A 23,814-nucleotide genomic window follows, 5' to 3' on the forward strand; every position below is an offset into this window, starting at 1 on the left:
CCTGCCGGGCCCAACATGCCGCCCCCTCTACCCAGGGTCCTCCTGCAGGGGTAGAAGACAACTGCCGGGAGAGATAGCGGGTAGCAGGGCGCGCTCTGCTTATGCTCAGATGCCGCTTGGGTGAGGGGCTTCCTGCCGCTCCCGGGGTCTGGCGTTTACAAGGAGGAGGGGAAGGGGCTTAGAGGCTCTTGGGGGTGGGAAGGGAGAGTCACGTTGGAGGGAGGACTGGACTAAGGAGGCTTGAAGTTGCTTTGCATGAACGGGGATGCTCGATTGATTTATGTACTATTTTCCGGCGTATAAGATGACTGGGCGTATAAGACGACCCCCCAACTTTTGAGAAGATTTTCATGGGTTAAAAAGTCGTCTTATACGCCGGAAAATACGGTACTTAGCAATAAGAAGACTTTTTAGTATTTTATTCATAAAGTACCTTTAGAATTTTACTATTTTTACTATTTAGGTTTTCTAAATATTGTTGGTTGGTGACCACAATAATGAAGATTATGTAATTTGACTGAAATCATTGTATAACAATTTACAAATGCAATTATCTAATAGGTTTGGATGCACTTAGTGAGGGTGAATAAAACAATTATACAACCGAAAGTTTGGAATATGTGTTATTTATCAAGATCTGAAATGAGCATTTCAAACCATAGATAGAAGATAAATATCTCGGAGTTGTTTCAATATAATTTGCAAATACTTGTAATTTTTTCCTTCTTTTCTTCTCATTATTACTATTAATCTATAAATTATACTATTAACATTGTTGTACGCAGCCATATTTTTATCCTGATTTGTTTAACAATAAAATTAATTTAAAATTGATTGGGAACTCTTCATTCTAATGGCAGACAGGAATGAAATAAGCATTTCTTTAATAGCTGGTCCATTATTGTGGAACTCTACCTAAAGGTTTCCTCTTGGAGCTGTTCCAACTGTGTCTGTAGCTGTAGATGCCTACGTCCTGCTGGGCTGTTTGGATCTTCTATGGAATCAGACTGATTTAAGCGTTCCATTAAGACCTGGTTCTCTGCTAGCAAACTACTTTTCTCTTCCTGCAAAGCGGCAACCTGTAACCAAAATGCAACAATAAATGAACCACACCTGACCAAGAGCATGCTTTGGTAATATTACGGAAAAACAATCCAACACTTAGAATCTGAACTATGTGTTACAATGAAATATTACTTTACCAATATTGCTTCCTTCTAGGACAAACAACTGGGGCTTGTGTACCTACACCTGCAATAGATATATTCTGTAGCCATCCCCACGTGTAACTCATTCACCTATAACCCTACTACATAACCGGAATAATTTGGATGCAACTTCTTCTGAAATTAAAATACCTTGAAGGATTCTGCTATTATTACTTCTACAATGAACTCATAAGATTGCAATTGTAGCTATAGTTATTTGGGACTAATATTTTAATGAAACCAGCAAGATTTATTTAGAAACACTAAACATTGATTTGTAATGATATTTTAAGAATCAGATTATATGAAGTTCCCCTAAAGTATCATCTTCATCATCACCATCGTCATTCAGGATCAATTAAGTGCAACTTAAATCCTCTTCATGGAAAGTCATACAGTATTATGCTGGTTCAGTACAAATTGTTAGATACATGTTTCTCAACTTCCCAATCTAGGACTGAGAGACACTGACTTGCTCAAAGTCACTCATTCCTTAAAAACAAACAAACAAAAAGGATTAAAACCTGACTCTCCCTGCTCCTATCCAGCATCTTAACTACTAAACCACACTGATTGTCTCTCTCTGAAAATATTAGAGTATTATATAAACATTCTGTGGACTTTTAATAAGGCAATAAATCTACATCTATGTCCATATTGCCAGGTATAAAATGCTACTCAAAACAAAGATTTGGACTGGTCTAGCTTCATATGATTCACTAAACTAAGATGCTGGAATATGAAGCAATAAAAATATAGTGCTATCTCAGGTCAATGTCCCTTTTTTAACAGTATACACTCAACGATACAAGACTGACTGATTTTCAGTTACCAATAATTATGTGTACCATTGGTTCTGAAGCAAACAAGACTCAGGATCACAAATTTGCTCCTCGTGCACTGGTTCTTTTTACAACCAATCCTAATTTATTGGTATACTTGAACAAAAAAAAAACCTTTGATTTGCTATGAAACAGAAATCAGGAAGGAGGCAAGGAGACTTATGTAGGACACTATAAAGGCAGAGTTCTACTACTAGAAGTACTTCTAAAAGATCTTTGAGGTTTGCTTGTTTGTTTAAAATAATGTATTATTTCAGTCGACCTTACAGACTGTTTGCTTATGAACCAAACCAGCTCTTTCACCTTTCACAGGAAAGATTTGGGGTGTTTTGATAGGGTAACAATGAGCAAGGCAAAAACTACAATATGGGAACACTGTTATTAGACGGGTAGGGTTGTTCACTTTCTCCCTGTTGGGAGTGGTGATCTGCAGATGTTTTCTAATCCAGGTGTAGCATATGTCAAAGCATAAATTATCCTTTCTATCTCAGAATGGGAAACTATACAGCGGCTGTAGGTTCATTAAAAAAAGGAGCTGAAAGGCTACAAACCACCTTCCCCTGGTTCATGCAATACTGCAAATAAGAGCAAAACACCATGCCTACTTGCATATCTAGTTCATGGCATCTCTGAGCAATTTCTTCTTTGGTTGCTAAGGCTTCATTTAATTCTTCCGTTGTTTTCTTCAACTGTGTTTTTAAATAAAAAATATTTTTATTTATTAAAACTAGTGGTATGAAAAATTTAAAAAGGATAGTAATCCAAATAATTAATCCATATTTAAAATAATTATGCATCCCCCCAATTTATTTTGATAATTTATCTGCAAAGCTTTCTGTTTCACGGGGACAAAACCTACATCAATATTTTTCTATTGTGCAAGCATGGCAAAATGTTGCATCTTAGGAGATATGTTTATACCAGATATTCATACACTAATTACCGTAACTTAGGAGCCACTCATCCAAGTAATAGAAATCATGTAACAACAATATTAAAGATAACTGTAGTTAAGTTTCAATTATGTATCTCTGGATTCAGCTCTAATGGAGGGTGACCAGAGGTGGGTATACCTTGATGGCATCAGTTAGGACATATCATCCTGGAGAAAATCTACCTATGTCGTCACTAAGAATCCACAATGACTTGATGGTATGTAATCAATCAGATAAATTTAGGCATTACAAACTTTCTATATAAGAAAATTTATTATACTTAATGTTTCAAGCCTTGCAAGCTTTCCCCCTTAAAGAAGTAATTTGTTGATTTCAACTGCTTGTATATATGTGGACCAGGAAAGTTAACTCAAGGAACAAAGATAAAATCTGCAAAGTTTTTGATATCTATTCTGGGACAACCTTCTATGAACATGGTACCTCCCCAGATTAATTGGGCTATAACCCATGAATTTCAAAGTCATAATTGAAAATCTGGGGAAGGTTGGCCCATCTGAACAGCACTAAACTAGGAAAGACTGGCTTCTTTAAGGAAGATCTCTTACCAGGTCCGATTACCTGATCCAACTATCTCGTTTCTGTCTATTCTATCAGGTTTTTGCCTATGATTTGCTCATTTTTAAGTAGAGAAATAAATCTCTACTTAATATCTGCATTCTGCAATATCTGCAAACTCTATATCTGCATTCAAAGTAGCTCCCATTACAGTTCAACCAACTACAAAGTGTTTGTGATGTTGAACTGTTTACTACAAAACAATAGCTTACAACAAGCATTTGCTATAATAACCAAGCACTCTTTAATATGGCTTTAGAAGTATCATAAAAGATAAAGGCAACTTAAGAATAAATAGCGTATCTAAAGCAGGCTGATGTCTAATTTGATGTTCCCTTGAATGCTGGGAAATAATTTACTCATACTAAGTAAATTATTTTTGAAAAAAGGTTCAATTCCAAAGTCTTTCAAAGTTTAATTCTGCCTACTGAGAATAATGGCATGAAGCATATTCCCAATTATGTTCCATGCTATATTTGTGTATTATATTCAATAATTTATTAATATACAGCATTTAATAACATGAGTAGCATTTTTCTAAAGTAATCAATTTTTTGGATATGTATTGGCGAAGAACCTGATTGCTAGTTTAAAAAGAGTCATAGCGTTTTTGTGATAAAGCCAGTTTGACTGTTGAGATGGCAGAGAAAGAAAATAATGCTACAAATGAAATTAACAATTTGATTTTATATGTAAAGAGAAATATGAAAAAATACTGGGTTTTTTACTCAATATCAATAGTATCAGTTTTTATAAAATCAGATGTTTTTGCATCTGCAGCTTTGCCTCTAATTAGCTTTCAAAATTTCACACTGGACCTGATAAACATATTTTTGCTTTGACCTCATTTCTGGTAACTAGATTAAAAAAATCAAAATGTGGCATAACATTGTCAAGGCTGCCTTCTGGCAATGATTCTAACAGAATAATTATGTTACTTTATTGATATTCATTGTAACTCCTACAATTTACCAGTTCCAATAAGACACTAATTTGTTGTCTGTTTCCTTTACACTTTTCCAAATAAATTAAAGAAATAAACTGATAAAAACAAAGCAAAATAAATGGGTGGCTCCAAAATTATGCAAACTGAACTCTACTAATGGAAGGAAAAAAATAGCAGTAGGTGTTACATACCTGACGGTCAAGATCAACATAACCATCATTTCCAGCAGTGACTGGAGACTCTTTACTCATCAACTGCAATAAGATCACACTGGATTAGAAAAAGCAAAAAACTCATTTGTATCTATGTAAGAATTAAGGGCATTTAAAATACAAGGTACTGTATTATGGGTTTTGGGAATGTCCTACCCTAATCAAGAAAGCAGTTTATATTTTACTATTTGGTTCAACGTAGCAAATTTTAGGGAGAGAGATAAGAATTAGAAACATTATTTTATGTAACTTATTGCTACTAATACTTATATTGTTCATAAACTAAAGTTGCCACATGGTATTATCAAACATACTGGTAATTCAGTAAAATACGGGGTACAACAGAGACTAATAAAAATAATTCCCCAGTTTTCAAAAAAAAATATAGCAATAAATGAAACTTGATTTGCAAATAGAAGAATGTCAAATGGTGGTATTACTGAATGGCAATTGTGAACAGACATTCTAAAACGATGGAAAAGGACACTACTGGAATATATAGCTGTATATTCTGCTCTTGAAAATCTCTTGTTTTTCTACTTTCATTAATTGCAGAGAAACAAGTGCCTCAACTGCACCAGCATCTATTGAATCCTTGGTATTGATTCTGTGTTATCACATTAGTGCAGGTTGGTTCTTAGAGATCTATTTAAGTATACTACCTCTTCATCCCCACTCCCAAAAAAGTCCTGTATAAAGCAGCCAAGAAACTTGTTTGCGGTGGGTACATGTGACAAGAAACATGGTCACCTTCTACATTTCTATTCCAACAAAATAATCAAACCAAAACACTATTAAGTAGTACTTAACAGGCAAGTTTGGCCTTGGAGTACAAAATGAAGCAGGGCACAGGCTGATAGAATTTTGTCAAGAGAATACGATGGTCATAGCAAACACTCTTTTCCAACAACCCAAGAGACGGCTCTACACATGGACATCACCAGACGGTCATCACAGAAATCAGATTGACTATATGCTCTGCAGCCAAAGATGGAGAAGCTCTATACAGTCAGTAAAAACAAGACCAGGAGCTGACTGTGGCTCAGACCATGAGCTTCTCCTTGCAAAGTTTAAGCTTAAACCGAAGAAAGTAGGGAAAAGCACTAGGCCACTCAGGTATGAATTAAATCATATCCCTGTTGAATATACAGTAGAGGTGACAAATAGATTTAAGGAATTAGATCTGATAGACAGAGTGCCTGAAGAACTATGGACAGAGGTTCGCGACATTGTACAACAGGTAGCAACCAAAACCATCCCAAAGAAAAAGAAATGCAAGAAAGCAAAATGGCTGTCTGAGGAAGCTTTGCAAATAGCTAAGGAAAGGAGGGGAGCGAAAGGCAAGGGAGAAAAACATAGATATGCCCAATTGAATGCAGAATTCCAGAGAATAGCTAGAAGAGATAAGAATGCCTTCTTAAATGAACAGTGCAAAGAAATAGAAGAAAACAATAGAATAGGGAGGACCAGAGATCTTTTCAAGAAAATTGGAGAGATGAAGGGAACGTTTAATGCAAAAATGGGCATGATAAAGGACCAAAATGGCAGGGACCTAACAGAGGCAGAAGAGATTAAGAAGAGGTGGCAAAATTACACAGAAGAACTATACAAGAATGAGCTTAATGTCCCTGATAATCACAATGAGGTGGTCACTGACCTCGAGCCAGACATCCTAGAATGTGAAGTGAAGTGGGCCTTAGAAAAGCTGAGCAACAACAAAGCTAGTGGAGGTGACAGTATTCCAGCTGAGCTATTCAAAATCTTAAAAGACAGTGCGGTAAAAGTGCTACACTCAATTTGCCAGCAAATTTGGAAAACTCAACAGTGGCCACAGGATTGGAAAAGATCAGTTTACATTCCAATTCCAAAGAAAGGCAGTGCCAAAGAATGTTCAAACTATCGCACCATTGCACTCATTTCTCATGCTAGTAAAGTCATGCTTAAAATCCTACAAGCTAGACTTCAGCAGTATGTGGATCGAGAACTACCAGAAGTACAGGCAGGATTTCGAAGAGGCAGAGGAACTAGAGATCAAATTGCCAACATACGCTGGATCATGGAGAAAGCTAGGGAGTTCCAGAAAAACATCTACTTCTGCTTCATTGACTATGCTAAAGCCTTTGATTGTGTGGATCATAACAAACTGTGGCAAGTTCTTAAAGAGATGGGAGTACCAGACCATCTTATTTGTCTCTTGAGAAACCTATATGCGGGTCAAGAAGCAACAGTGAGAACTGGACATGGAACCACTGATTGGTTCAAAATTGGGAAAGGAGTCCGGCAAGGCTGTATACTGTCGCCCTGCCTATTTAACTTATATGCAGAGCACATCATGAGAAAGGCAGGGCTAGATGAATCAAAAGTTGGAATTAAGATTGCCGGAAGAAATATCAACAACCTAAGATACGCAGATGATACCACTCTAATGGCAGAAAGTGAAGAAGAACTAAAGAGCCTCTTGTTGCGGGTGAAGAAGGAGAGTGCAAAACTTGGGTTGAAACTTAACATTAAGAAAACCAAGATCATGGCATCTGGCCCTCTCAATTCCTGGCAAATAGATGGGGAAGAAATGGAGGTAGTGACAGATTTTATTTTCCTGGGCTCCAAGATCACTGCAGATGGGGACTGTAGCCAAGAAATTAAAAGACGCTTGCTCCTGGGGAGGAAAGCCATGACAAATCTAGACAGCACACTAAAAAGCAGAGACATCACCCTGTCAACAAAAGTGTGTATAGTCAAGGCTATGGTCTTCCCAGTTGCAATGTATGGCAGTGAAAGTTGGACCATAATTTAATATTTGCATTTGTATACCGCCCTTTCCCTGAGGACTCAGGGCGGTTTACAGGGAATTAAAAATCAAAACATACAAAAGTTAAAACCAATTTAAAAAGCATTAAATTCACCCTGTACATTAAAACCCCAGTTAAAATTTTCCCCTCAGCCTGGGCCCGAGAGCTCAAAGAGCCAGGTCTTCAGGCCCCGGCGGAATGATCGGAGGTCGGGAGCAGTCCTCATCTCTACTGGCAGCTGGTTCCAGAGGGCAGGCGCTCCCACTGAGAAGGCCCTATCCCTGGGTGTCACCCGCCGGCAATCTCTCACCGGCGGAACTCTGAGCAGACCCTCCCTGTGGGAGCGCACTGGGCGAAGGGCGTTTGATGCCGGCAGCAGGTGTTCCCTCAAATAACCCGGACCCAGGCCATGTAGGGCTTTATAGGTGATAACCAGCACCTTGAATTTCACCCGGAGGGCAACCGGAAGCCAATGCAGCTCGCGGAGTAGAGGTGTTACATGGGAGTATCGGGAAACCCCCATTACAACTCGCGCGGCCGCATTCTGCACCAGTTGAAGCCTCCGAGTGGTCTTCAAGGGCAGCCCCATGTAGAGAGCGTTACAGTAGTCCAAACGGGAGGTCACAAGCGCATGAGTGACTGTGCGTAGGGCGTCTCGGTCCAGATAGGGACGCAACTGGCGCACCAGGCGAACCTGTGCAAAAGCCCCCCTGGTCACGGCTCCTATGTGATCTTCAAAATTGAGCCGTGAATCCAGGAGGACGCCCAAGTTGCGAGCCCTATCAACGGGGGGTAACACCTCACCCCCCATCATTAGAGGTGGAATAACTTGGTTAACCCGAGACGCCGATATGCACAGCCACTCAGTCTTGGCGGGATTGAGACGAAGCCTGTTTCTCCCCATCCAGACCTGGACCGCCTCCAGGCACCGGGACATCACGGAGAGGGCATCACTGGGTTGGTTCGGGGTGAAAAGAAAAAGTTGGGTATCATCAGCGTACTGGTGATACCCCACCCCAAAACCACGAATGATCTCGCCCAGCGGCTTCATGTAGATGTTGAACAGGAGGGGCGAGAGAACCGACCCCTGAGGGACTCCACAAATGAGAGACCTCGGGGCGGATCTCTGCCCTCCTGTCAGCACCGACTGCGAGCGGCCCTGGAGGTAGGAGGAGAACCACCGTAGGACGGTGCCTCCCACTCCCAACCCCCTGAGACGCCGCAGCAGGATACCATGGTCGATGGTATCGAAAGCCGCTGAGAGATCTAATAGGACCAGGACAGAGGAGCAACCCCTGTCCCTAGCCCTCCAGAGATCATTCACCAGCGCGACCAATGCCGTCTCCGTGCTGTGTCCGGGCCTGAAGCCCGATTGGTACGGGTCCAGATAATCAGTTTCCTCCAGGAACAGAGGGAGCTGATGCGCCACCACACTCTCAACAACCTTCGCCAGAAAGCGAAGGTTGGAGACTGGACGATAGTTGTTTAAAACAGCCGGGTCCAAAGCAGGCTTCTTGAGGAGGGGTCTCACCACCGCCTCCTTCAAGGCGGCAGGGAAGACACCCTCCTTCAAAGAAGCAGTTATCACTGCATGGAACCAGCCTCGTGTTCCCTCCCGAGCCGCATAAGCTAGCCAGGAGGGGCACGGATCCAACAAACAGGTGGTGGAGCTCAGTCTCCCCATGATCCTGTCCACATCATCAGGGGAAACAGGGTCGAACTCAGTCCAGATAACGTGCTCAAGACCGCCTGATTCCTCCACATCAGACTCTGCCCAGTCAGAGTCCAAGCCGGTCCGGATCCGAGCGATTTTGTCCGTCAGATGATGACTAAACTCCTCGGCTCGTCCCTGCAAGGGATCCTCCCTCACCTCCTGGTTAAGGAGGGAGCGAGTCACCCTAAACAGGGCGGCCGGGCGATTATCTGCGGACGCGATAAGGGCGGCAAAGTAGTTAGACTTCGCCGTCCTTATCGCCGCAAGATAAGACCTTATGAAGGTTCTTAACTGCAATCGGTCGGATTCGGATCGGCTGGATCTCCAACCGCTCTCTAGACCTCGTCTCCGACGCTTCATCTCCCGGAGCTCCACAGAGAACCATGGAGCCCAACGGGATCTGCGCCGAGTCAGAGGTCGCATGGGTACAACACAGTCGAGTGCCCTGGTGGCAGCCGTTTCCCAGGCCTCCACCAGAGCATCGACTGGGCTGTGGGTAAGGGTGATAGGTATCGGCCCAAGCGCCCTCTGGAACCGATCCGGGTCCATTAGGCGCCTGGGGCGGAACCCCATAAGAAAGGCTGAGCGCCAAAGAATTGAGGCCTTTGAACTATGGTGCTGGAGAAGACTCCTGCGAGTCCCTTGGACTGCAAGGCGATCAAACCGGTCAGTCCTAGAGGAGATCAATCCTGACTGCTCTTTAGAAGGCCAGATCCTGAAGCTAAAACTCAAATACTTTGGCCACCTAATGAGAAGGAAGGACTCACTGGAGAAAAGCCTAATGCTGGGAAAGATCGAGGGCAATAGAAAAAGGGGACGACAGAGAATGAGGTGGCTGGATGGAGTCACTGAAGCAGTAGGCCTGAGCTTAAATGGACTCCAGAAGATGGTAGAGGACAGAAAGGCCTGGAGGAATGTTGTCCATAGGGTCGCGATGGGTCGGACACGACTTCGCAGCTAACAACAACAAAGTAGTACTGCACACACCGTGGGATTCAAGAAACAAAAATAAGTTCAAAAGTATGAATATGTAGCTCAGGGTTGAACTGTTGGGCTATAGATGTTTTCTGAACTTGATTTCCTTCTTGCAGATATTTCATTACCAGTCTAGGTAACATCACCAGAGCTTTGAAGTGAGCATCTAATCACTCCAGCAAGCAGCAAGAATAGCATGGCATCAAGAAGAAGTAATGAATTCATCCTTCCAAACAGGATGATACAAGCCTGGTAGGGTAAGCTACAATATATAAACAGAAAACAAAGTTCATCTCCCAATGTCAATGTTACATAGTCTGGTAATGAAATTTATTCAAGAAAAAAACCAAGTTCAGAAAAGACCTAGAAAACATTTTTTTCTCTAGGCATGTAATTTTGGGGGGGAAATTCCAGAGCTGGTTGTCAGCACTCAGTATGTCCCAATCAATTCAGTGGTATTTACTCACAGGAAAGTTCACAAAGATTTTCCAAGTTACTGAGCCTTCCCTATTTCATTAATAATAATGAAATTCAGTTATTAAAATATCTACTGCTAAATATGCTCCTATTCAAAGGTTCGGTGGAAATTAATAGGAAAGGGAATGCAAGAAGGGGACCAAGCATTAACTTTCAAAAATGTAAATGTTCTACAGGAAAGCAAAGTGGAAAATATGATTAATTTATGTTTAAAAAATATTTCATCTATGATCATATTTCTGAACTGTTAAAGATTCACACAGTATGAATTTGGCTATATAACTTTAAGATATGTATTTTTAAACTCCTTACCTCCTGAATGGCTGTCATGACCACATGTTGAACAGATTCCTCCATCATCATGATGGTCTGAATATATTCTGTAAGATAACAATTGTGATCATGTTTAGAATGTAATTATTCATGCTTAGAAAATTCAGAAAGATATATAGACCAGTATGTCTATGTCATACTGAACTATGTCAACAATACTGAAATGTTCATTTTTTTCATTTAGTATAGGTGAATTTTCTCTTTTAATGTATGCATGACAAAATAAACATTCTTCAAAGCGATTAATTTTAGGCAATAATAGGGAGAAAACGTCTCTACTGCAACTATGTTACTAGCCTTGATACAATACTAATATAAATACATGTGTGAGAATTGAAGGATGCAAACTTCAAGTGATGAATGCCTGAGTAAATTCGAGTTCATTTTGGCTCAAGATGAATTCTTTTAATAGACTTTTAGCATTACATTTAAATTATATTCTTTCATATTTGTATTCTGTATTTTAATTATTGTTAGCCATTTTAAGTTTACAAACAAGTAGAAAGGTGAGATATAAAGTAAATAGACAAATTAAATAATAAAAAAATTGCATTTCTCTATGTAAGGGGATAGAGCTAGGACTGAAGAACGGAAACTGATTGTTAAGAAAACTCATGTAATCAAGTCTAATAAATTTCATTCCTAACAGATAATTGCAGGTATGTTCTTTAATGAAAGACCACACAAAATGGCATAGCAGAAACAGCAAAGAAAATTAAAAAACTTTGCAGACATATATTTTCATCCTTTACAAACACAGATGTATGCAACCAATCCACCCCCTTTCCCTTTGAGTATTTCATAAAAATAGTGCCTAAACTTATCAAACCTTGATTGTAGCTGGGCATGCAATTATCAGTTGTGACAGTCTGGTCATGACCTTGTGGACAAGTTCCAGTTAGTCTTGAGCACAGGCTGTATCATGTTGCAAAATCAGTTTTATGGGAACAACTAAGGGAAGCAAAATATAAATGTCTATATTGTCAGAATGAATTATTCTACAGTATATTGTTCAGTTCACTAAAAGATTTAGCTGTAAGCAGTTAAGTGACAATTTTACCTTTCTGACACTCATTCTGGTGATCCTAATAGAAAACAGTACTCAACAAAACACAAAAAACTTTCTAGTTTCATGTGAAAAGATAATATATATAAACATCTAACAAATTTTATCCTACCTAAATACTGTCTTCCAGCTACATCGAGAGTGCAATTCCAAAAATTTCCGATCAGCATACTTTTTGGAGGCTAATTCTAAGAGATACCATCTAAATATAAGGCAGGTACCAGATTGTAGCAGGCAGTACTGTTTATTAATGCACATATTTTACTTATATCTCACCTTTTTGCTTTGGCAAACAGTTAATACAGAATACAATACAGCAATATTTTCTATGCCACAGACCAAATCAATATACTATGAGCGCCTTTCAATTCTTTAGTCATCATTGTGTATCCCACACCACTACTGCATTTTACTTCCGCTTCATGACAATCAAAAGACCAGTAATTTGTGTGGAAATTAGCAAAAGGAATATGGAATATGGAATACAGTCAAACAATGAAGCAATGAAGCCTGGCTCTATAGCAGTAACTGTAATAGGGAACTTGGGGTCCTAGTGGATAATCACTTAAATATGAGCCAGGAGTGTGCAGCAGCAGCAGCCAGAAAAAACAATACAATCCTAGGTTGCTTTAACAGAGGTATAAAATCAAGATTACATGAAGTATTAATACTGCTTTATAAAGCCTTAGTAAGATCACACTTAGAATATTGCATCCAGTTTTGGTCACCATATTATAAAAAAGATGTTGAGATTCTGGGAAAGAATGCAGACAAGAAAGATGTTTTAGCTTGAGGCTAAAACACATGAAAAACGGTTGCAGAATTGGGTTTGCCTAGTCTAGTGAAAAGAAGGACCAGGAGTGACATGATAGCATTGTTCCTATATTTGAGGGGCTGCCACAAAGAAGATGGGGTCAGCCTATTTTCTAAAGCACCAAGACACAATGGATGGAAACTAATTAAGGAGAGAAGCAACCTACAACTAAGGAGAAATTTCCTGAGAACAATCAACCAGTAGAACGGCTTGCCTTCAGAAGTTGTGGGTGCCCCAACAACTGGAGATTTTTAAGAAGAGACTGGAAAGCCACTTGTCTGGAATGGTATAGGATCTCCTGCTTGAGCAGAGGGTTGGACTAGAAGACCTCCAAGGTCTCTTCCAACTCTGTTATTCTTTTATTCATATTATTTAGAGAAATGAAATGTAATTACAAATAGTGATATCAAGCAGAATAAACCAGTAAGGCCTGGCCATCTAGAAGCAGGAGAAAGATGTGCTCTCTTAAACCAATGCTATATGAATCACCGAAAGATCAATTTGAAATGATTCAGAAATACTTTGAATGTAGGCAAGCACAGCACTTCTCAAGTACTCATTACAGCAATCTGATCAAAAAGATGCTGCTGCTTTAAGGATTCCCATGCAAATCGTAAAGCACCAATGCCCTTTTTTCATGTTGGCTCACTACTGACTCATTCTGGGTCAATAGAAGACATTAAACTAATTGTCATTTTTTTTAACACTCACCAAAGAAACTGAAAAACAATGCCAATGGTGTCTGTGTTAATGAAACAAAGGCTATGTATCTAGTTTGAACAATGTACCACTTTAATAAAATGCCAACTAACCTTGTTTTTGTTCACAGTTTACAGCGCAGCCTAAAATAAGCTGAAGCATTCTTCCAAGCTCTGCTGCATCAGAGTGCTCCCCAATCAAGTTAACATCAGGAAGGATAAAATCATTAATCTGTTGCCCCAAAATCTGTGCAAGGATAAAAATATATTAACATATTTCCAGGTTTCAGGGCCAAAGTAAACAGAATTGCAGGATTAGGAACCTAATGAGAGGAAATGGTATTATTCATTCTGCAGAGTAACTACCAGCCAGATGCATAAATCATTCCTTCCTGAATTCTGCAAATCCATTTTGCTTAGCAACTAACAGAGAGCTTTTGTTTCTGTGTCTCTGACATATCCATCTCCTATTAATAAAATTTTCATCCCCACACCAGACATCTAACTAAGCTCTCCAGCTGAGGAATTGAGTCAAAATATTTGGTTGTTCTTAAGTGGCTCAAATCTAAAAGTTGGCTTACCTTTACAGTAGCATATCTGCTGCTTCAAGCTGTTGACTATTCATTGCATACAGTGCTTATTCACACCCACTAATGTATAGAGGTTTGGCTGAGACACATTTCCACAATGAGACTAAGCGCTATTGCACAAGAGTTGGCATTAACACCAAATCCTTTTACTTGTAATTTAAACAAGCAACATTCTTTAGATGTAAATCTGACTCAAATATCTCTCAACACAAATACTAAAGTATTTTTCAAATATATACTATTAAGATAAAAAAAAAGATCTTCTAGAACAGGGGTGTCAAACTGCCGGCCTGCAGGCCAGATGCATCATCAGGAAACCACGCCCACCCCACTGCCGGCAATGGAGAAAAAGCTCCGATAAGTCATGCGATGTTATGTGACATCGCGAGTTTGACATGTCTGTTAGTAGTTCCAACACCCAGGAAAAGTAGTAAAGATGGGACATTTTGATTTAGAACAATTCATAGGGTTTTTCCTCTAAATCAAGGGTGTCAAACTCAATTTCATTGAGGGCCGCATCAGCATTGCGGTTGCCCTCAGGGGGCCGGGTGGGTATGGCCAGGGTGGGCGTGGCCTACTGGATGGGCGTGGCTAGAGTGCGTGTGGCCTACTGGGTGGGCGTGGCCAGCTCTACATCATTCGCATCAAGGGTGCCTATGGGGGCCTGGGCAGAAGTGGGACAGATCTGAGGGTCTCTGGCAGAAGGAGGGTCTCTGGGCCAGGGCCAAGGCAGTGGGGGCCGTTCCCTCACTGTTTCCAGGATGCCTTCGCGGGCCACATGAAACCACTTCGCGGGCCGCATCCGGCCCCCGGGCCTTGTGTTTGACATGTCTGCTCTAAATTATACGCCAGAGTAATAAAACATGATTCACTAAAAACACTTTACCAGAGAGTGCAAGAGTACATTTATTCTCTCATTCTTTTTATGACATCAGAATAGAGTACATAAATATTTAAAGTGAAAAGCTTCCCAATGGAAAGATTCAGAATTTCATTGTTTTTTTCCCCATGACATAATATGGTCAACCAAAGCAATTTCTGTTGCATCCAACTTATCTCACATTTCTTTTAGGAGACAGGGAATTTTATTTCACCAACAAAACTATGTAGCCATTCTAGCCAATTAAAATTAAGGAGAGATCACTGAACAGAATAAAAACTATCGTATATTTACCATATTTGTCAAGTCAACTACTTTATATGAAGAGTTCTATTAAACAGTTTCAAGACCATCTTCATTACACTGATAAAGTATATATCAAAGAATTCATCACCTTTCAAAACATGTTATAAACCATGTTACACATTTATAAAATATGGCAAATGCCCACAGAGGAGGAGAAATTACTCTTTTAACTACGGTATATTTTAAATGTAAGCAAGATATTTTTTAAAAAAAGATCAAACATCTTTGAAACAATTATAGTAAACTAATCTACATATTATACTCAAAGAACAGAATATATTACACATAAGGGTTCTTACTTCATGGTTGTAATCCAAAATTCCTTTTAAAATTTTCTTCAGATTGCTCACCTTAGAGTAAAAGAAAAACAATTATTTTTTTAAAAAAGAATTGTCCTAAATTACAATTAAAACTGAGGCTTATAAGAATTCATTATAACTTAAAGCAGAAGACGGGGTTTTTTTGTGGGGGTTTTTTTTGGGGGGAGAGGGGGGTTTGCCAAAAAAGCCAATAACAAAAATCACAAAATTATTATTCCATACTTTTCTGATTTCTAGATTCTGTTTGGTCACAGGAACAGAAATTTTTTTATCACACGTAATAGTGATTTTTTTTTTATATCTCTGAATTTGGATTAATATTCCCAAACAATTGTTTTATAAAATAATTATTCAAATCAAAACATTTTATTTTGAATATCCCTACGAATACAAAATATATAAAGGCAAAAATTAAAACCATGTATTTATTCAGATTAGCATAACTTCCCAAATAGCCTCAGCTACAGAACTAGTAGCTGTTTCTGATGGTGGGAGAGAGTCGTATTTTTAGGCACACGAAAGCTATTAGATGTGCCTGAAAAGGTTACTTCATTTAGGGTTTCTTTTTTGAGTGTTTCAGGCCATCCTGAACAAATCCATGAAATTTTATGGTTTTTCTATAACTTGAAAACAAGAAGAGAAGGTATTAGTACCCTTTGCTTCCAATTTTTAAAGCGTTTCTCATTATAGATTCGAACCTACATATGAATTCCTCCTCAGTTTTTTTTTATAAAAAAAAGTAATTCCAAGTAGGACATTTTTGGCAAAGTGTCAAGACCAATGAAAGGGAATTCCGTATTGTTACAGCAATTGAGCAACTGAAGGAAGCAAACTTTCTGCATAAACACGAGAGAGTTCAAGCAAGTTCTTTTCAACCTAAACAAAAGAAAAATATGGTGCCAACTTAGGATGTGGTCTTGAGTCCCAAATAATAATAAAAAGTCCAATTCCACCCTGATGTTGGATTGAAAAAGAATAAAATGAAGAATTCAAATTAAACACTTTTGTTGCTCCCTGGAGTTTCACTACAATACACATATCTTAGGTCTGTAATGTTAATTATTCTTGCAAATATTGCCCCCTTCAAAATCCTTTAAATCAAAACTTAATTTCATTACTATTCAGATAACTTTTAGACTGACAATTTTGTGGTTTGTATGTAAGTTCTACAAGCCACCTTGAATCCTGGTTTCAAGTGATAGGCAAATCCCATAAATAAGTAAGCAAACAAGCAAACTTTGTAGTGAAACAATTATGTTTTGCTCTTCTACGCTGGGGCTTCCCGCCCCGGGGAGAAAAAAAAATCAGCAAATTCTTCATTGTAGAAAATACACAGACAAATGCATAAATAAGAAGTAAAACAACACAGTCTAAGAATAATAACTTCTCAGGTAGCCTTCAATTAAATTCAGATGTCTTTGGGTCACCCAACAGCAATATTGGTTGTATAATTCTATGTCTATCTAATAAGGAAATGCCACATGAAGATCACTATTTGGTTTCATAACACGCTGAAAGGTGTTAGCACAGCTGAAGAAGGAGGTGTCAGCTTGTCTCAACCATATAATTATTGTTGTTTGGGCCATGTTTCACAATGACTCTTAATTAAATATAGTTTCTAAAGACTTAAATGCATTAGCAGTGCTAATAATTTTACGTGTCTTAATCTGATGGAAAGAGTGTGGGCTTTAATCTTTCTGTTAGTTTTCTCCATTTTTATTGTCAAATGTGGTACGAATATTTCACCATTTCCTACCGATACAAAAGAACCTTAACTTTCCCCAGAATTTGATTTTGTGTCTCAGAAGGACTTAAATGTTATTACATGGAAACAAGAACCATCAAGAAATTTAAATCAATCATGAATCATCACAAAACCAGATTAAACAAAAAAAGTAATTTATGTGTATGATGATCTGCTATGGCTAAAGATCTGCCAAGAAGCAATTAAGCAAAGATTCAGCAAAAGCTTTTCAGAATTTAAAATCAATAAAGACAGAGTACTGAATGCAAATGTGCAGCACTCCCTTCCCATTGCATGATTTTCACTAGTCAAGAGGAGTCTGGGACTTGACAGAAGCTCCCATTTTACCTCCACATCTGCAGGTAAGACTGAAAAAGACTTCAGTGGGAAGCAATTTTTGGCTTTTGCCTTCTGCAAAACTGTACTGCAAACATAAAAAAGGAATAATTTAACATTTCAACCTCTACTAGAGACCTTGGTCAACAACAAATATCCTGTCATTAATGCTTCTTCTATAGATAGGCAATTTATTTCAAATTCAAATTGGGTCTTCTGACAGAATAAAACAAGCCCTTTTTGATAAGGCATCCCTAAAAAGACAGTTGATGATAGAATTCATTTCAGAAACAAAATGCCTCTGAAAATCAATTCTGTAAGTTTGTGGAATAGGGCAGGATATAAATTATATAAAGAAATAAAATATATTAAAATATGTTCCATCTGGAATTTTCAAATAATGGTATTACATGGGGCAACTATGTTATCAGAAGCCTCCATAAGTGCTATTGATTGGGGCAGGATGGGTTATATCGATTATCGCCCTTTCTTCTTTTATGCAGTTCCCTTCTTCATATAAAGGCCCCCCGAGGGATTAATAAATAAAACTACTAATACCTTATATTTACAAATGCAGATTTTGCATAATTAAATTAGAGTTTATCAAAGTTGTCAGGCGCAAACAACCATATCCATGTGTGTAGACTATAAACTAGTTATTTTATTTCTGAAGTCTATTTCACAGCAAATTTCTCAGACTGGCAGTTTGCCCCTGGGAAAGACTAGATAAGGCTCAACAGCAATCAAGGAGGGTTGGACTTTGCCCTTTTGTATCTACTTAACAATTCCAGACTGCTCCCCTGCTTGACCCAACTTCCTGACTAGACAGTCTCTCTCCGATAATGTGAAGTCATTTAGATCCTGCTTCAGCATAATTAATGTCTTATATCTCATTTTTTCCAATTCATTTTAATTGGGTACCAGTATTCCATAGTCCCACCCAGACTAGATAAAGCAGAATGAACTGGGTTAAAATCCAACAAGGAAAAATTATTTCTGTAAGAAAATGTCATACGCACGACATGAAGTAGCATGGGTTTAAACTAGAAGCCTCAAATAATTGACAATAAGAGTTATTAAATATTTAATAATTTTTAGAATTGAATAGACATGTTACTGTTTTTTAATAGAGGCCTAATTTGAATCTTGCAGAATTGTATCAAAACAAACAGTTGTAAGTTGACCAAAAAAACAATGTAATATTTAAACAATAAAAATACCTTCAATCTCCAATTGTCTCCTACTTCTCTTTTTATTCTATTTAGCCAATTTTCATCAAAATATGTTGGATCTCTGAAAAAATAAAAGCAGAATATTTTGTTAAAAGTATTTTCCTTCAATCTCAACTCTTTATACACACACACACATACAAGAGCTGCATAAAGCAGGAGAACCATTTGGCTTAAAAATAAACCTGAAAAAAGCCAGGTTATGTTTAATAAATTCACCAAAGAAAGAAAAAAAATATATCTGAAGAACTAGACATAGTGGTCCACTACATATACCTTGGCCAACGGATCTCAATGGAAGATGATATAATAAAGGAAATTGAACAGTGTGTTAAATGTGGTTGGCAGGCATTCAGCAAGCTAAGCATAATTTTCAAGAACAACCTCCCCCTATGCCTGAAAAGTTTTTTATCCGTATGTGCTACCTACTCTAACATATGCCGGTGAAACATGGAAACTAACCTTACAATTGATGAAAAAGCTATGAGTGGCACAAAGAGCCAGTGAAAGATACATGCTCAGCATTACACGACAAGATAAAAAGACCTGCACATGAATTAGAGAAAAAACAAAAAAATATTATGTCATCAAGAGAGTAAAAGAATTGAAATGGAAATGGGCTGGTCACATAGGAAGAATTGATGGCAGGTAGACCAAGGCAGTTTTTGAATGAATCCCACTTGATAAAAAGTGTCCACAAAAGAGACCTAAAACAAGATGGATCGATAACATCAGCAAGTATGGTGGGCCCAGTTGGCAAAAGAAAGCTCAGGACTGTATTAGTTGGAAATATGCAGAAGAGGCCTTTATCCTGTAGTGCGTAGACAATGGCTAAAATGATAATGCTGATGTATGCATGTATGTATATATGCATGTAACATCATGTCTGCTTACACAAAATTACAAGTTTGTCAACTAAAAATCCTATAGTGCTGATATTTTAAAAAAATGGCTTTTACACTATATTCCATGTCAATCAAGGTTATTAGGAAAAGGTTTCCAGAAATGTTAATAGCAATGACTTAAAACATATTTTCATACAACACGAAGCACAAAATAGTCACATTAAATATAACTATTTACATTTTATTATTATCCCATCTTTTTTACATTCCAAAATCTTGATACATTAAGATTATTTTTCTTCTCTATATTAAATTTTACTATATAAATCATTTACAGAGTTATAGTTATTTAAGTCCTACCTGTAATCTTATTCCTAGCCAGCTAGCTGTTCAAGTTATACTCAACATTTAGTAGATAATATCAAAGTATAAACTTCTAATCAAAATCTATTGATTATGCCCTTGCAGAATCCATATAATAAATCACCAGAAGCACTGTCTGTAATTCTCTTTGAAAATTATTTATTTACAAAATTTTATATTTAACAAAAGCATAAATAAGATTTCACAATTTTCCATAAATCATGGTTCACCAAAACCAGAGCAATTACTTTTAATTGATGTTTTTATACACACACAAACATAAAATAAGATTTCCAGATGTGAGAAAATGTGATACATCACTCTGTAAATTTAATATTTGGATTTTTTCAGTGATTTATTCAAGAAGAGTAATTGACCATACTTTAGCAAATTATTTTTAAACTGTTATCAATAAACTCCACTGCTGAGTTATTATTAATTGGATGAAAATAAAATATAACAAGTTCCTTATTATATAATTTAGAAGTATATTTCATTTTCTTATTATATAATTTATCCTAACATGACAACACCTTTTTACAAAATAAGGAACATCCTTTACTCACATCTAAGATCTACTTTTAGTATATAAAAAGACTCATACACCCCACCTCAACAGCTTATTTTTGAACATGTCACTTCTCTGACTGAAAAGTGGGAAAACCAGTTTAGCTATTCATATAGAAGTGCCCCAAACTATCTTTTCTGAAAATAGGTTTTTATAGGTCAAAGGATCCTATTTATATCATTATGCCTTGGCACACAATTTAAGAATTGCTGATATAGCACATTTTTGGTATGCCTTTCTACATCTGCAAAAGCTGTTTTATCCTATTTGATTTAACAAGTTGAAATGTTAGTTTTAGAAGTTTTTACAGTTTCCACACAAATGCACATATTTAATTGCATATTTGGAAAAACACATTTCACTGCGCTCACATTTCACCAATGATAAAGATAGGAAATGAAACTTCCCTTAATACGTGATCCTTATCAATATTACTAGCAGAGGTAGACCACGACTATATTCCACTAATGAATGTAATCCAGCCCTCATAGAATTTGATATAACAAAGATTATTAATGTTAGTCACCTTAAGATTGTGTCTATTGCAATGGCTGGGTTCACTTATGCTAAACCATGAGCTAACCTATTATGCTACATAATAAACAATGTATAACAAAATCTGCTCTGCCCGACTTGCCGTATTTAAAATCTCTTGTGAATTGTTTAGAAAACTGATTATCTTACCTTACAAATTCAACTCAGGACACTAGGAAACATTCCTTTTCAAATATATATTCTGCCAGTTCCTTGCTCATCTCATCTACTTAAGAGAACTCTGATAATGATTGCTAAATTAGTGGTTTTACCTCTACTTCCCAGTGTATTGCTGTTTGCTGGTCAGAAGACAACTGTCGGTCAAAATCATCCAATTTGAGAAACATAAAATCTAATAATATATCCTTTTTTCTTAACGCCTCACTGTTCCTGCAATTCCTAGCTATCTCTGAGTTCAGCTAATAGCAGGTGATGCTGTTACATAAGTCTAATGGATTAGTTTCTCTCAGTATGTAAGTTTACTTTCTTCAACTTTATGCTATACCTGTGCAGCCCATTATTTTCTTTGCTACTGTCCTTTTATCTTCTATTAAGTAAAATTTTAAGTTACCGTAAATAAAAGTTGCACGTTAGGATTATCCAACACAGATTAGAGCTTTATATGAAAAGATGCCAGATGTTCAAGCTGGCTTCAGAAAAGGCCAAGGAACATGAGACATTAGTATTGATGCATGCTGGGTAACTGAGAAAGCCAAATAATACCAACAAGATGTCAGTATGCATTCATTGTTTATTGAAAGCTTTCAATTGCATCACTTATGTCAAGCTGTAGAATGTGCTTGGAAAAACAGAAATCTCAGAACATCTTGTCATTCCCACATGAAACCTAGAGACAGGCCAGAAAGCCAGTTAGGACAGAATACGGTGAAAAAGACAAAAGGCTGTATACACTCCCCTTATTTATTCAATCTATATGTGGAATCTCTGTCTCTGAATATTTCAGCAACAGAGTCGAAAGCACATTTTACGCAGTCTCCAACATACAAAATCAAAACCAATACTACTCTGAAAAATAGCAGTATATTTTATCAAACATTCACTGGCAATGTTTTGCCATTTTTCAATTATAGCATAATCTAGTGAACATGCAGATCTATTTTTATTGTTTAATATGTATTTTTTTCCATCTCTTGCATTTCCCATCTTAGAATATGGGTTTGGGGTTCCTCTTTTTTTAATGTAAAGCTACTGTACAAGACATGCTTATTCCTTTGCATATCAATTTGTCACTATTTTAAATAATTCACTTAACACTGAATTAACTGAAAATGTTGCATTGGATAACCAAATGTAAAAAAAGTGCCCTCCCAGTAAAAGAAACTGATGAAACGAAGTTCAATATTATATTCTCAGGAGATCCAAAACAACTCTGTCATTTTGTGGAAATGACTAACCTTCTTTCACATCGATACAGTAATTCAGCAAATATAAATCTTTTTATAACTGTCTCATAGAAGTTTCATCTTAGTATACATTTCTTCCTAAATTACATTTCTCTTATCTACATATTTGTATCTTCTATGCTTACAAAGGGACGTGGTGGCTCAGTGGGTTAGGACGCTGAGTTTGTCGATCAGAAGGCTGGCAGTTTGGCGGGTCGAATCCCGAGTGCCGCGTAACAGAGTGAGCGCCTGTTACTCGTCCCAGCTTCTGCCAACCTAGCAGTTCGAAAGCACGTAAAAATGCAAGTAGAAAAATAGGGACCCCTGCGGTGGGAAGGTAACAGTGTTCCGTGCGCCTTTGGCGTCTAGTCATGCTGGCCACATGACCACGGAGACATCCTCGGACAAGCGCTGGCTCTTCGGCTTTGAAACGGAGATGAGCACCGGCCCCTAGAGTTGGAAACGACTAGCACACATGTGCGGGGGAATCTTTACCTTTACCTATGCTTACAAAAAGTTTGAGATCTTATTTTAACTAGCTTGTTCATGAATTCAATGAATTCGATTCTTACTGTCTTAAAAACTCATTGCCCACTAGTAAGAAAACTAGAGGTAATAAAATGAAATAGAAAACTGACACTAGTTTTCTGATGCAGAAAACTGAATATGAATAAACCATTTATTTACCCAAAAAAATCATCTTACATCTTTTGAAGTACTTGAGCCATCACAACTCCATTTGTTAAATCTTCTACAGTCTGGCATGGTGCTTCAACATTAAATGTCTGGATCTGAAGAGAAAGAAAGTTATATTTAGTCAAGCTATCTCAAATTCATTATACCAGCTCATCAAGTGATTTCAGAAGTTGTACAAAGCTACAAAGCTGTACAAAGAGCTGCTGATAGAAGTGACCAAAGTAAACAAGTTAAATCAAAGAAATAAAAACAAGATCTTGATTATTACTGACATTATAAATAATGAATGGGTGAATTTATTTCTGTAAACTTGAAAGACCCTATTTTAGCATCACATCTGTAATAAAGCCATTCTTTTTTGCCCTTTAGCTTTAATGGATTAAATATAGTGTAATAATATGTGTAAAAGCAACAT

At 37.6% G+C, this 23,814-nt stretch overlaps 1 protein-coding gene across 2 annotated transcripts in view; it reads right to left on the reverse strand.

The window, feature by feature from the left end:
- Positions 1-23,814, reverse strand: part of HOOK3 (hook microtubule tethering protein 3) — a 64,117-nt gene that overhangs the window by 31,714 nt on the left and 8,589 nt on the right. For both annotated transcript variants that reach the window (XM_081316519.1, XM_081316520.1), the window contains exons 2-9: positions 23,409-23,494; positions 18,982-19,054; positions 15,661-15,711; positions 13,700-13,832; positions 10,987-11,054; positions 4,699-4,761; positions 2,656-2,739; positions 916-1,079 (exon numbers count right to left, since the gene is read on the reverse strand). In XM_081316519.1, coding sequence (XP_081172645.1) covers positions 916-1,079; positions 2,656-2,739; positions 4,699-4,761; positions 10,987-11,054; positions 13,700-13,832; positions 15,661-15,711; positions 18,982-19,054; positions 23,409-23,494 — 722 coding nt within the window. The remainder of the gene's footprint in view (positions 1-915; positions 1,080-2,655; positions 2,740-4,698; positions 4,762-10,986; positions 11,055-13,699; positions 13,833-15,660; positions 15,712-18,981; positions 19,055-23,408; positions 23,495-23,814) is intronic.

The sequence above is a fragment of the Vipera berus genome, assembly GCF_964194415.1.
Source record: "Vipera berus genome assembly, chromosome: 2".
Classification (NCBI taxonomy): Eukaryota; Metazoa; Chordata; class Lepidosauria; order Squamata; family Viperidae; genus Vipera; species Vipera berus.